Source organism: Rhamphochromis sp. 'chilingali' (genome assembly GCF_963969265.1).
Source record: "Rhamphochromis sp. 'chilingali' genome assembly, chromosome: 18".
NCBI classification, from domain to species: Eukaryota; Metazoa; Chordata; class Actinopteri; order Cichliformes; family Cichlidae; genus Rhamphochromis; species Rhamphochromis sp. 'chilingali'.
In genome coordinates, this window is record NC_137945.1 from 20,662,823 (window position 1) to 20,677,807 (window position 14,985).

At 38.4% G+C, this 14,985-nt stretch overlaps 2 protein-coding genes across 6 annotated transcripts in view; both read left to right on the top strand.

The window, feature by feature from the left end:
- The first annotated feature begins 1,773 nt into the window (after positions 1 to 1,773).
- Positions 1,774 to 14,985, top strand: part of tpk1 (thiamin pyrophosphokinase 1) — a 123,112-nt gene continuing 109,900 nt past the window's right edge. For 3 of the 5 annotated variants that reach the window (XR_013969767.1, XM_080865729.1, XM_080865730.1), the window contains exons 1-2: positions 1,774 to 1,867; positions 3,456 to 3,616. Coding sequence is in view for 2 of the 5 variants with exons in the window: in XM_080865729.1 (XP_080721855.1) it covers positions 3,508 to 3,616 (109 nt within the window). In the remaining 3 variants the exon portion in view is untranslated. Of the gene's footprint in view, positions 1,868 to 1,889; positions 2,111 to 3,455; positions 3,617 to 14,985 lie in introns of those variants that run through there. The other 2 variants (XR_013969768.1, XR_013969769.1) reach the window with 2 other exon arrangements.
- On the top strand, positions 4,085 to 14,971 carry LOC308386288 (uncharacterized protein). Its single transcript, XM_080865728.1, has 12 exons — positions 4,085 to 9,351; positions 10,866 to 11,104; positions 11,423 to 11,526; positions 11,641 to 11,903; positions 12,008 to 12,205; positions 12,296 to 12,382; positions 12,536 to 12,634; positions 12,837 to 12,991; positions 13,111 to 13,239; positions 13,467 to 13,606; positions 13,881 to 13,998; positions 14,377 to 14,971. Exons 1-11 carry the CDS (start codon positions 9,270 to 9,272, stop codon positions 13,888 to 13,890), a joined length of 1,506 nt encoding a protein of 501 aa, XP_080721854.1. The 5' UTR covers positions 4,085 to 9,269; the 3' UTR covers positions 13,891 to 13,998; positions 14,377 to 14,971.

Consider the following 14,985-nt stretch of genomic DNA (forward strand, 5'->3'; position numbering starts at 1 on the left):
ACAGATTTATTTGCCATCACTGGAAATCCTGAGATTGGCAGTCAACTCTGAAATAAACTTTAAAGAATGCAATCCCTGCCTTCTTTACAACCTGAGCTAAGAGTGCCGGGTTGGTGACATGCTGAGTTTCTAATGACTGACAGAAAAGTTGTCAGTGTAGCGTCAGTTGTTAAATATTCAGCGTCCATCAATCACCTGTTTCATTATAGCCGCACACCTCAACTGCTCATGAGAAAGTGGCTCCATTGTCATCTTTATCTAGTTCACCACTGACCCACTTTTTGTTACTACCTACAAATAGTCAAGCTTAAAAAAATATCAGGGAATTCTAAGCAGTAAAAGTGTTTCAGAGGGGGAAGTGTAGGGTAAAAAAAAAGTTTAAACAGGAAAAAAAAATGCTAAACGAGGAAGGAAGGGAAATAGTAGTAAATATTGGAAAGACTGATGTCCAAGAACGAGGCGGATTGGTTGGATGGATGCACTGTGAAAGAGAAATCTGATCAAACATTCAGTGGGTGTAGGCTTGTAAAAGAAATCCTTTCCAATGAAGAATGCACTGAGCCAGGAATTTATTCATAGATGCATTTATAATGCATGCCCACAGAATGAATGACTTCCCGTAGCACATGTGTGCACGTGCGTGTGACTTACACATACATGTTTGTGCAAAACTGCGAGTGTGTACATTGCATGTGCGGTGTGTCAGGGAGACAGAACAACTGCTGATTGATGAGACAACGTTTGTTTTAACGAGCCTCTGGAGTGGCTTCACCTTGAGAAAGATTTGGTTGCTCACTTTACAGTGCTTCTACTGCTGTCTGGAGATATCTGAGGCATACACCATCAGTCTATTGCTCGCATTCGTGTGTGTATGTGTGCTTGTTTTGTGTGTTTACCTTTCTGTGTTTTGCTTGTGCATTTTTCTTTTTGTATAGCAAGTGTGAGATTTGGTGCCCCTGTCTACGAGAACAGCAGAGGGAAAGCTAAGTGATAGGGTGTGGGTGTAACTGGTTGCTATAAATTAATGTTGAAGCATTATTTCAATTATCCTGACCTACTTAACCACTAAACCAATAAATCTACATGTCTAAGAAACCTTAACAGCCAGAAAAACAACTGAAAAAACAGAAATGTTTTATCATATCTTGCTATACATCTCATACAGACATGAGAACTGATGTAGATGTTTCAAATTTTCAAAATCATTCATGTCTACCTTTGAATGGCAGCATGATAAAGACACTGGGATACGGGTTAATCCACCACAATTCTGTACTTTCTTAAAGCAGGACTACACCTGCTAAATCAATGAAGCATGTAAATGTCAGACTATTAATGCTTCATTAAACTAAAGCACGGGTCGTTGACAATAGTGCAGATTTGCTTCAGGGGTCCCCGACATTTTAACATTTTTAAATTTTACATATAACGCCACATGTAAACACAATATGACAGCACAGCAAGCTTTTGAATGTGATTTGTTTTGCCATCTTTAATGAAAAACACAGCTGTTCTGTTGCGTAGTTATTAAATTTGACATCTTTTCGCTGTCCTTATAGCATGGATAGTGCAGGTAAACTTAAAGGAGAGAGAACAGCAGTTATTTCCTCTTATATAGTAAAAAAAATGAAAAAAGAAATAAATCAAACTGTCAGGTTAAATTATTTATAATTGTTCAGGTTTCCTTAAGAAACCCTGGGACTACCTTGGAGAATTCCCATTTGAGAGCACAAAGAAGCGCCATTTCCACGCTTGGCCTCTAGGGGTCACCATAACAATCACGAGCCGCTGTTCATTCCCCTCTCTGCACGCATCCTTCCCTCTCGTTGACTGTTTACTCCATCAATGGCGGAAGCGGATTAAGTCTGTGAGTGTATAAAGGATTTCTTTTAAAGTAAAGCACTGATAGCTTCACAGTGTGAAGTCAGAGTGTTTATGTGTCGCTTTTGTTGAAGTCGGACTGTTGTGTCTGTGACGGGAGGACTTCTCTTCGTCACGTGTTGCACGTGAAGTGGGAGAAATGCTTGTGGAAATGAATGAACGATCTTTAGGTCGCGCACTTAAGAGAAGGGCTGTGTTAATATGTGACAAGAGCTAATTTTCTTTGTCGGTTAGTATTAAAGAGGTAACGAGACGATGCAATGTACTTTCATTGAGTCCAGAGTGTGTATGGAGTATTAAAGAGAAAGAGAAATGAGGGAGAAAGACAGGAAAACTGCCCACTATTAAACAATAAATCCATTTTAGAAAGAGAAAATAAAAAACTGCCTGCACTATATCTTTGAGAGTCCACCGTGAGGGGAGGGTCTGATCGTTATCGAGGGCTAGCTGTTAAAGGTTCAGCTGAGTTCAGAGTACTATAATGATCATTAAACCCTGCTGCACTTGGTTTTCTTTCGTAGTTTGCTCTGCTTTGGTTGCTAAAGCTGGAAGGTGAGCAGATCCAGGTGAAGTATACATTTGTTTTAGTGCTGTCATCAGCTGGTTCGTGAGGTTTTAGGCGTATTTAGCCTTTTTGGTCGTTTATATGCCCTGGTTATCTACAGGGTTGTTGCTTTCTTTTTTCATATAAAGTACAGTTTACAGAGTCACAGCTTTTAATTTTCCTTTAATGAATCTGTCATATATTATGACCTTAAAACATTCCAACCTGCCCAAAAGATATTCAGTTTGCTGTCACATCAGATATGCAAGAGCCACACATTTGAGAAAAAGGGTTGGGTGTTAAGATTTCTGTTAATAGATTAGTCAATCATTAACTACCTGGGCTCCATTTTTAACTTTAGTTCCTCTCTAGTATACAGATGGTGTTATATTTTTCACAGGTATTGTGTTTGATTCATTGATTAATTTAATCAGCAAGAAAATTTAAAAAAAATCATCACATCAGTTTGTCATTGTTGTTAAACCAGAAGATTATTGACATGAACAAGAAGACTGAGGCAAATTTGCTGACAATTTTGACAGTAGGTTTTTACATTTTCAGCCAAGTCCACATGACCCATCAGTCAAAGAAGACAGATATATTAGCAAAGAAAAATAGTTATTAGTTGCAACCCTGTTGTGTCGGTATTGTGTCTTGAAACATGCGTGTAAACCTTGAAGTTGCATAGCTTGTGGTGGTCAGAGGGCCCGGTGGCGCCAGTGTCCGGCAGCCTCGCCTCTGTCAGTGCGCCCCAGGGCAGCTGTGGCTACAATGTAGCTAGCCATCGCCAGTGTGTGAATGTGTGTGTGAATGGGTGAATGACTGAATGTAGTGTGAAGCGCTTTGGGGTCCTTAGGGACTAGAAAAGCGCTACACAAATGCAGGCCATTTACCATTTTACAAATGCAGCTTCCATGTGGATGTTTGTATTTTTAATCAGTTTTCTTGTTTTAGGGAGAATTAATAGTTCAGTACAAGCCCGGTCAGAGGTAGACATTTAAATGACTTTCTTTCTTTGTCGGCTTACAAGCAAAGAATAAAAGTAGAAAACAGACGGACAAAAGGAAGAATAGCAGCAACATATGCCCTGTTCTCCTCAAGTCCAAGTGAGTCGACTGATTGAAGACAGGCTGCTGTGGATCCTAGCCATGGATGAAAAGATGACACCTTTGGACTGCCTGCTGCCCTCAGGTACTGCCTTTCAAACTCACATTCCCTCACCAGAAAAACACATGCACACAATCAATCAAATCTGAAGGTTCATGCACAGATGCATATGTCTTCTTTTTTTCAGTTGTTGTTGTTGTTTTGTCATACACAAACTATACTCTTGCGTGAGGCACCCACCCACACACAGACGATCTCAATGCATCTGATCAAAATTCACGCTTACTCGCATCACTGTCACACTTGTCTTCCTCCCTCTGCTTCTCCCACTCACTCCGACACACGGTCTTTGGGGAATTAGAACTCAAAAACAAATCACTTGCACTTTCATGACAACAGTGTACATATGTATGAGACATGCCTTCCCTTCTCTTTTGCTGAAAGGGGTTTTTGATGTTTTTGCTTTAAAGGGGTGGTTTAATTAAGTTTGATCTTTCTAAAATCTAATCATCTTTTTTGCGTCTGAATGAAATGCCTGACATCACATAAATTCTCCTTGTTCCAACAAAACATTTTAGATCCATATTAAATGTGTCTAAGTTCAGTACATAGCACATTTATTATCTCATTTCCAAAGGCAAGCTAACACGTTACAATAGAATTCATTACCCTAACGATAATCTGACATGTCCTGTACCCAGTGATGCTCCTAAAAAAGAAACTCTCCAGATGGCTGGCTGCCCTACAGACCTGAGAAGGAAGCTGGTTATATCTGCCTTTAGCCACTGCTCTCAGGTCAAGGTTTATGTGAGCTCTCTGGTGGTATGAGCTTCGAGGAAGGAAAGCTGATGTGAGCCGAAGGGCAGGTTATTACCAGACCTGTAAAGGTCAACGGGATCGTACAACAGTTTGGCCTGTAGAACAGACAGCAGACACTTGTACTTTCCTCAGGCTCGAGTTACATTTATTAGTTCCATGTAATTCCTGACAACTGTACTCATTTTATTAGCTAAAATCTAATGCAGTCAGCTGCAACAGCTCTTCTGTGAATTCCACTATTAATACCGTGCTTTGACCTAACCAGGAACACAAAGTAGAATAATCCACCTTACTGACCACATGAACAGAAATGGAAAAGAAGCTTTGCAAAAGTTGGGTACTGTGCAAAAGTCTCGAGGGTTCCCCTCATTTCTTCATGTTTTGCATCCAAGGAGCCAGCCATTTTTTTTTTACCTACCTAAAGAATGAATCAGTGTTGTGTCTACACATAACACACACATTTGTTTCCATTTGTTTAGTTCAGTCCATGAAAAATGCCAAAGATAACTCAGTTTGACAGACATAAAATAATATTTTTGCCTTAACAAGGTGAATTCCAAAAAGCTATTAAACATAAACTTGGCATATTACAGCATGGTGTGCGGTTTGCTCTTAAAAAGTTTAAGGAAACTGAACAACTGAAAGCCAAAATTAAGAATTGTCATGGCTCTGTCATGGTTTGAGCTGCCTTTCATTCAGTAGTGTTTAAGATCTTGTCGAAACTGATGGAAATAGGGATGTACAGTCAGATAACATACAATACCCAATGGAAAATATGTTATGTAGAAGCCGGGACCTCAAAATTATTGGAGCAGTGTGGGATCACCTTGACAGAGCAGAATAAAAGCCTTTTGAAACGACCTTCAAGAAGCCGGGAGAAAGATTCACGAAGACTACTTAAAGAAGAAAGCTTGCCTAAGAGAGTTCAGGCTGTTTTGAAGAATAAAAGTCATCATGGCAAATATCAACTTTCAAGTTAGTTTGAGTTGTATTCACCTTATACTGTGTTTCGATAAATGTTTGCTGCATCTGTTTCAGTGAACCACGGATTACTTTATAAAGCAACGTATAACATAATGGAGTAGAAGAGTATATTTCGGGTCATTGGTGGTGAGTTAATACATTTTATGAAAATTTGACCCAGGTTAGAAATATTATTCTTCCACAGAAAGATATGAAAGATATGATAAAATGTTATATCCACGGTATGCTGAGCACTGTCTGAGGTCTGGCTTTTCTCATTCTTTCTGGATTCCTTGGCATCTAACTATCACAGGCACACACTGTGTGTAGTTTTACTGATAAGATGAATCTGAGGTCTGAGTCCTAGAAAAATCGTCCTTTTAATCAGTCTTGGTGCTCTGTGGCATTTGTTGCATTCTTGGAGTCATTTCTTGAAATGTTGTCTTTTTTTTTTAACCACTCTACTCCAACCTGCTACTGTTTGGATAGCTATACTGCTGGTCTCTCTTCTTGTGTATGCCTCACAGTTCATAGAGTGGAATGTAAAAAATGCATTACCAAATAAGAACGTGGACTAAGAAAAACAAGCTGGGATGTCAAGAACTGTTTTCAAAAAAGCGCTACTGGGTTTATTTTGTATGAACGTGAAATTCTTAGCAATAAGGTAAGAAACAGAAGGAAATGAAGGTTTAACTGAACATGGGAACATTTTGGGAACAGTTTGCTATAAATGAGTTGATATTAATTGAATAAAGCAACAACAACAACAAAAACCTGTTTGCTTGCCTCTGTTCATCAGTTACTGTGTTGGCTCTAGGCTGAGCATTTATTAATGCTAATGTTACGATTAAGCTGCATGCTTATAGTTTGTCTCGCAGTTATATTGAGAGTGGGCTAAATATAGGGATTTAAATCAGATCATAAAATATAATCACAATCGCAAGCTTGTACTCAATTGAGCTAAAGTAATTAGTAAGTTAACTTTAATTGACTTGCGTATGACTGAAAACAACAATTATGATATTTACAGAAGTTGTTTTAAAAGTGTCTTATGATAAAGAGCTGTGCACTCACAAGCCACTTCATTAGGTACACCTCACTAGTACCAGATTGGACCCCCGTTTGGATTCAGAAATGCTTTAATTTTTCAGATTTGTCATCCATGATGTCAATCTCCCGTTCCACCACATCCCTTCGGTGCTCTATTCGACTGAGATCTGATGATTGTGGAGGCCATTTGAGTAGAGTTGAGTTTTGTGACAGGATGTCTTATTCTGTTGGAAGCATCCATCAGAAGATTGGTATACACTGGTTATTAAGGGATGGACTTGGTTGGCAACAATACGAGTCTGTGGTGTTTAAACAATGTTCGCTTGATACTAAGTAGTGATCAGGCGTCTCATCAGACCCAGACCAGGCAGTGTTTTTATGAACTTCTACTGTCTAAACTCCCTTCAGTCACATTTCTTCTTCATTCTGATGTTCAGTTTGAACTTCAGCAGGTCATCTCGAATGCCTGACTTGATTAGCTGATTCGATATTCATGTTAAGAAGCTAATATAGTGGGCAATGAGTGCATATTCGCAGCTTTCTGCCTTTCAGCACGTACTCGCTGTTTCTCTCCATTAAACTGACCCAGTTTGTAGTTTTGCCATTGACATACGAAATAAATAATTTGAAGGCACTCTTTCAACTTGCGATGGTCTCCAATGAATTATCTAGCATATTTGATCAAAATATTTATTACATTAAAGCACATTTGAGTCACATCTCATTTATTGTTGTCTAAAGCACTACAATCATCTTGTTCAACTGCAGAGGCGTACTTTTGCTGCATGCTTGTGTGCACAGGGTATGTTTGTATATACTTGACATTCTCACACACGTGCATTGTTTGTGCAACGCAGGAAGACGGAACTGCTGTTGATTTTCTATTTGTGTACAGCTTGAAAATCAGTACCACACGGAGACCGACATCAGTCAAGAGACACTCACTCATGTCAGGAAGCTATCAGCAGTTTTGAAGCATTCATTGAAACAAATGTTTACTCAAGCATGTTAGATAAGCGTTACAGGCTGCAATGTTGCATTTGCTCACTGTACAAATCCAAGATTTAGGCTAGAGATTTCTCTGGGTGTGCAAATAATCCGCAGAATGATGCAGAAGCAACAAATCACATACACCCCCGGTGTTATAATTTTGTGGATAAATTTGTCACTTGCTATTAAAGGTGAAAGATGTGCCTGAGATTCCCAGCATCATACATTTTTTTTATTTATTTTTTACCCAAGTGCACAGTATAGCGATACACTTTTAGGATATATTTATATGGCTTCCTTAGTTTAATCTCTTGGAGGAAATGCTTATCTAGACTCTCTGAGGAGGATATAAGAACAGCCCCTGGATGTCTGCATTTTAAAATCCCTAGTGTGCACAGTTAGCCTTTTAAATTTCATCATTTTAATTATAAATACTTATTTCTGGAATATCTTTGTGCTAGCTTATGTGTTTTGGATACTCTGTACGTGCGCGCGCGTGTGCACGCGTGTTTGTAGTATTTATGCTGTCTGGCACTTTTAAGAGAATCCCAAGGTGACATTTCTTTGAAACGGAGTGCAGGAAAGGCCACGCGCCTATGGAACTCCAAAGTGTTCAAAATTAAATAAATAAATAAGTCATGATGAAATAAATAACTATGTGAATAAATAAGACACAGATATGTAATGTGAGAATGATATTGTGAAATAATTGAACACATTTTGAAATAAATGCTCATTATTGTGAAATATATTCCATTCTGCTATATAAATTTACTTATTATTGTGAAATATTATTTCATGGTCTTTATTTTTCACAATGACAGAGATTATTCCTGAGGCATTTTATTTATTTCCAGCCGTTTTTATTCCAAAATGTCCTTTTTTTCAAAGTCAGTCTTTATTTCAAAATCCCGTTTTTCCCGATGGCCTATTTATTTCATAATGCGACTTTTCAGCAGAATGACTTTGTCTGTCAATCAAGAGAGACAGGGCGGAGCCACTCGTGTGATTGGTTGCTCCTTTACTCAGACATAAGTAATAGCACATGAATTGTCGATTTAGGTTTAATGGAGCAATGCGTCTCCTATGCAGCTGGCGGCAGTATGCAGCTCAAGATAAACTTAAGGCACCGACAAATGCAAAACACTGGGCGCGAATAACGTTACAGGTGTATCAATTCTTGTGAAGGGCATGGCTGCAGGAAACAAGTCCGTTTCTGAGTTACTCAGAGAAGTTGCTAACCGCTTAGATTGTACGTCTTCACCTCAGTCTGAGAGAGTGTTGCAGCAGCATACTGGAGATGAAGCGGTCCCTGGTCCAAGTTCTCATCAAAACATCACAATGTTAACGTTAGCAAACGCTAACGCTATCACAGCTAGCTCCACTCCACGAAACGCTGTTCAGGGTAAGTAACGATGTTATTACTGCTTGGTTAGTCTGTCTGCCAAAAATGAGCTTTTTAATCAGTTCAGTCACAAATTTTTTATACTGTTTTTATCATAGCAAAGAACTTAATAAATTAGGTAAGAGAAGATAATCGTCTTCTGGGTTAATGTCTGTATCACTGTTTACATTGTTGTAGGTAATAGTTAAATCATGTCGTTTTAAAGTGTCTTATTTTCTCTGCTAATATGGAAGTCAAGTAATCTATGTGAATGAAAATAAAGCAATTCTAGTTCAATGTAGTGATTTTGTAAGCGGGTATAATACTTGCAAATTAAGTAGCAATTAATCTAAGCTTTTAGAATGTTTTCTATAATATTGTTTTTCCCCTTTTAAAGCTGAAGTCGCAAGACTGTTTGCCCCTTACAGAGTGAGGCCTTCCTCAGCGCCACTTTCATCTCTGACCTCGCATTCTTCCAAGAAAGCATGCCGCTCCATTTACACACACACCTTCTTCTGTTTACATGATCATATGTCAGACACAGTGCCAGCTAAAGCAGTCAAATTTGACCTAGCAGCAGCTGGACTTGGAGAGAAACGGATTTCATTCCAAGGTGATGCTACATGTCATTTGTTAATATTTCAAGATTCAGTTTAACTACATTTTTACTGTTATATGTACCATTTTTGTAGTAATGTACATAGAGCTGGGCGATATGAGATTTTTTCATATCACGATATGTTTTTTTCATTTCAGGCGATAACGATATCTATCACGATATAAGCCAAATAACTATATTTGTAAGATTTAAATGTGCCGTTGCTCACAAGTAAAATGTGAAATAATCAGCAGCTTGTTTTTATTTAAATATTTATTTCCCATAATAAGTTCAACAGGGTAGATGTACTTAAGGAACATGAGACTTTTTCAGATAGATAAAGACAAATATTGCAAACTACACAAAAGGCAGCCGCTAAAGCGTCTAAGTTTCAAAATAGAACAAACGAAACAGACTAAATTGTCAATTCCACTTAGAAACAAAATATTAATTCTAAAAATAAATCTTAGTTTGTTTTACAGAAGAACAGACAAAACTGACTAACTTTTGTCAATATCCAATAAACTGAGAACTAAAAGGAAATTCTCAATCTCTCCTTGTTGTATAGCTTAGCTTTTCAAACAGTTTTAACAGTTACTTTAGTCTGACAAAAGCCGAATGACGAATTAGCGCTTCCAGTCAGAGACTGAGGCTACGTCCACACGTACACGGGTATTTTTGAAAACGGAGATTTTCCGTTTTCGTTTTAAAAAATAATCCCGTCCACACATAAAGGCAGAAATGAAAGAAAACGCTGCTATGAACATGCCAAAGCAGCAGGTGGCGCTAGATTCCTAACCGTGCAGAAATGTTGGCCAATCAGAAGTCTAGAAGCCTCGGTCTGAAAAAGTAAACAAAGCTGGGGCATAGAAGCAGAACAGAGTCGTATGTGTGGAGGGACAGTAACTGTGTGTATATGTAAGCATTTAAACACTGCAGAGAGTAGAATTAACAGTAACAGTATTGTAGAAGTTAATTTCACCGAAACAATAACGTGGCGCACAGTGTGACGCATGCACCAGTTTATTGTATTTCCAGACTTGCTTTCGGCACAATTTACAGTGCACGCTACTCTGTTTTTTGTCAGACTTGAAATAGCCGAAATACCTTCACACTACGGAACTTCTATGGCTCTTCCGTTCGACAATCTCTCCGGCGTTGGAACCATCATCTGTTTTCTCTTCGGTCACGCTCGGTTGATTTTTCTAGTCGGCACACTCATTTCCTCCATTAGGCGCTGGCTCCATTACCCGCTGGCTGCTTCCCAAACAAACACACGTGCGGCTTGGCACTTGTGCTGTACGTAACAAGTCACGCGACGTGACGCTGCGGCTGTGATTGGTTCGGCTCTGCGCTACTTAATTTGGATTGGCTGACTTTTTTTTTTTTTTTTTTTTTTAAGAGGACAAGAGCGGCGAGGTCTATCGCGATAGCTTAATTTCTCTATCGAGTAAAAGTTATATCGCGATACATATCGTTATCGTTCTATCGCCCAGCTCTAAATGTACAGCAAGTAATGTGTTTTATAGGAAGGGATGATGACCCAGAAGTGGTCAAGGCAAAGATTGAGGATACCTTCCCTCAGCTTAAAGACACAGGAGGGTTTGAACTGCTGAGAATCTCTGGTACAACACGAAGCCGTAACCTGTGCACAATCCCAAGCCCAGACACTGGATATACAGTGCGATATCTCCGCAGTCCATTGAGTGGAATTGGACAAGCTTTGATCTATATAAGGCCACTGCAGAAAAGTATTGATTTGGAAGACGTGAGTAATGACTAGGGTCAGAATATGTTATTTGCATGTATTAATAAACTAGTTCAAATGGCTAGCTAAGCTCAACTATGTGTCAAATCACTTTAGCTGTCAGCTGGTTAGAAACATGACTGCATATGAGTAATAATGGTTCTGAATGTGTATGTAAGCAATTCTTAGAAAAGGTTTAGAAGGAGATATGTAATTTTGTGTTTACAATTTGTTTCTGCTTCTCACGTTGGCAAATGCGATTGCAGAACTGTCAAAACATTTTTTATCACAGTATGCACCAAATGTATATATATATTTTTATCTCCATATTCTCTGTAGAGCCTGACAACCCTCCAGCAACACGGACCCCCCACAAAATGCCTGAATTGTGACATTAACATTCCTTTAAATAAAATGAAAAACCACATCACTAAATGCACAAGGTAAGGAACATCTTTGATTTTCTATATATTTTAGTATATAGTGTGGAAACTAAGTAAGTCCACTTTGTATATATTGGTGATGGATGCTGAAATCTCTGCCAATCCCTCTCACAGTTCATTGAGTGGTGCTGAACCTCAGTCTGTTACTGAAAGTCAGGCTAGGCAGACTCGTAGTACAACAGCAAGGTCAGAGGTCCCATCCTGTAGCAACAGTGATGCCTGGAATCTGTCCTGCGGGGTAGAGGAACCAGATAGTATCATCTTGGAATCCACCATAACCTCAGCAAGAGCAGAGCAATCGTCAGGTGATATGGTGGTAGTGCAGGAAGATGCATCTCATCAAGATGAGGAAATGTCACTTCTAGGGGAAAAACCAGGTAGTGACAGGAATTAAGTTAGGAAGATACCAGACAAATGGCAAAAAATACATATATTTTATTTATTTTGATTCATGTGATCCATACAAATGTGTACCTTTCAGAGTGGAAATGTGAACAAGATGCAACCAGAGCAGCCTGGCTCTACAAGTCCGAGTTACTTTCAAAGTATGAGACAAGAAAGGCAGTAGTCCTGCAAATGGACTTGCGGGAAAGTATTGTGGATCAACAGAGATCACTTATCTCCCTCTACAAAGCTCCAAAGGTAGAGTGGGCGGGCCCTGTCAGCTGCAAACTGGAAGGTATTTTTTCTGTATTGTGAAAACATTAGAAATCCAGTGACTGACTAATCCGAAACTTCACAAGTTTTTTTTTTTCCTTCTTCCTTTTAGGGGATGTTGCTGTTGGAGAAGGGGTGAAGAGATTCTTCTTCTCAAAGGCAGTTTCTCTAGTACAGTCTGGTTTGCATTTGAATTTTGGTATTTGGTAGACTGGGCACATGTATAGTGGATTAAATAAGAGAATATTTATTCATGTAAAGAAAATGTATTTGTTATGTAAATGAGTTAATTGTGTTAAAATTACTGCCTGGATTTCTCATACTCACCATAACCTAGATGTACTCTTTTCAGGGAACACAGATCTTACAAGACTGTTTGACGGTGAGCCAGAACACTTGACTCCATCCACTTCTCAGACCTTGCTTGAGAGTGACATGTTTTTGGTGGCAGGTAAGAAAGTTATGTACAGAAATAAGAGGAATAGTAATTTAAAATAATACATGTGCAGCACTAAAGGAAAAAGCATTACTTGTGTTACATTATCCTAACTGTAACCATAAAGATGAAAACTAGATTGAATACAGTTACAAAACTGTTTGTCTTTACCCCCATGCAATGTTAGGCTAAGTGAATTTATTATGTTTGATCTTAGGAAGAATAATGGGACATTCATTCATTCATGGTGGACCGTGTGTGTCTGGTATAAGTCCTGCAATCATCCATGTCCTTTTTGGTGGCTCACCTGAAACAGCTACAGTTCAGATTGAGGATTGCCCTGATATTGATATCCGCAGCACTATTCAGCTGGTTTGCATTTTTGTACCATTATTTTAAAGAATTACTATTTCACTAAATATTAAATTTAGAGACAAGATTGAATAGCCATCAGTACCTACTACTGACTAATTTTTTTCCCTCTGTCCTAGCTTGATGGCACTGCTGAATTAACAGAACTGGAACGAAGAAATGTTCTCGAGCTAGCCCTGGCTTGGGACCTGCCAGGTGTCACACAAACCAATAGAAAGTGGCTGTATGAACGTCTGCTATTCCACGCTGTGAGTACGGACTTACTCTCCCCAATAAATGTAAATTTTAAATAGAAAAGCAAATCAAACCTTTGGATGTGAATAAGTACATTTTTCATATACATTAAAAAAATCTCTTTGGAGGCCATTTGAAATGCTTTATCAGTACAGTGGATGTTCTTTAAGTATTTAACATTTAAAGTGTGTTTTACTTTACGGACTCACACTTCAGTTTTGGTTTGGTCTCACTGTTGTAGGTCATAACACGAACAAGCCGTCAAGTCAAGCAGCTGAGGAAAGGGCTTAAGGAGACCATGGTATGGCCGCTTCTGACAGAAAGATCAGACATCATTCTTTTTTCTTACCAAGGGAATCAGAGACTGCTCCCTGTTGTGAGGTAAAGTCAGGTCACATCTTTTAACATCTGAATAGTAAAGGTATTTGGTTAATTTATGAAGGATGAACATTAATTGTTGACACAAAACATCAATATACTATTTTGTATGCTTGGGCTAGTCGAACAGCTGGGTTACATTTAATAAAAATACACCTAATGTTGCTGACGCTCTTAAGACTACAAGATAAGTAAAGATATAAAATGACAAATTAAGCTTATTTTATCTTGTTGCATTTAAGAGAAAAAATTAACCAAGGTGAACTATTTTATGCAGTCTATTCTAGAAAGGATAGTGTGGCCTGCCACAGAAGATGAAGATGAGGAGGAAGAGGAATGCTCTCTTGAGGATAAATGCAGAGTGGCAGGCTACCTTCGGTCCTTCATTGAAAATGGTAAGTCTGCTGCGATAGGTATTTTGCTATTGGTTTTCTCTGATTATACTTTGGTAAATTACATACAGTCCAGTGATCTCGGGTCATTAACAAAGTACACTATAGTATAATTTTGTTTTCTTATTTGCTCCATACTGCCTCCATGCAATACATAAAAAACAGAGTGGTGGCATTATCAGTTGCATTATAATTGTATGTAACTACTTTTAGCTTTGTTACCATAAAAATATCTATGACAGCTACAACAGCAATTTGAGTGGGGCAAAAATGTCTTGTGCTCTTTATGTAATTGTTCATCTTTTAAGGTATTTCTCCATAAAAGACTCAAAATAATGAATATAGGATGTCATTATAGCTCAAAACAATGTTCCATTGCAGCGTCTTGTGCACAACGAAAAGCCCTCATCAAGTTTTGGACAGGATGGGAAGTCTTGCAGAGAGAAATGACTGTGGAAGTGGTCAACAGCAGTCTTCCACCTGTTTTGAAGTACTACGTCTTCCTGCACACTACTGTACCTATGAATCATTTCTGATGGACATTGAGGTGTGTCTCAACTGTACTGACTCAGGTTTTGGTCTGGTTTAGGATTGATTCCATAACCACATGGTAAGATTAGACCATTTTTCTTTCTTGCATCACATTACTGTATTCAGTGTTCAAAGAAACGGACAATCTAGTGAGTTCTAGTTCCTTTAATACACTTGATAGTGTAAAATACACAGTAGAGGTGAGCATTTATTGCTTTTTGTCAGTTTATATTAAAAAGAGTTCAGAAAACAAAATCAGTTGTTCACTGTACATTATAAATTACACATTATGTTTATTTTATTCTCGCTACTGGAAAATTTATTTGCATTAAGATTTTATACTACTGTACCGTGTGCATTGTATTAAATCTGCTCAGAGTTGACATGTACCGGTACTGTACATCCAAGAAATGAATATCAAATCAAATCACTTATTTTTATTAAAGTGACAGCTGTGTA

Coding starts and splice junctions, on each gene's coding strand:
- LOC308386288 (XM_080865728.1), top strand. CDS start 9,270: ATGTCAGACACAGTGCCAGCTAAAGCAGTCAAATTTGACCTAGCAGCA. Junction 11,105..11,422: donor AAAGTATTGATTTGGAAGAC/GTGAGTAATGAC, acceptor TATTCTCTGTAG/AGCCTGACAACCCTCCAGCA. Junction 11,527..11,640: donor CACATCACTAAATGCACAAG/GTAAGGAACATC, acceptor TCCCTCTCACAG/TTCATTGAGTGGTGCTGAAC.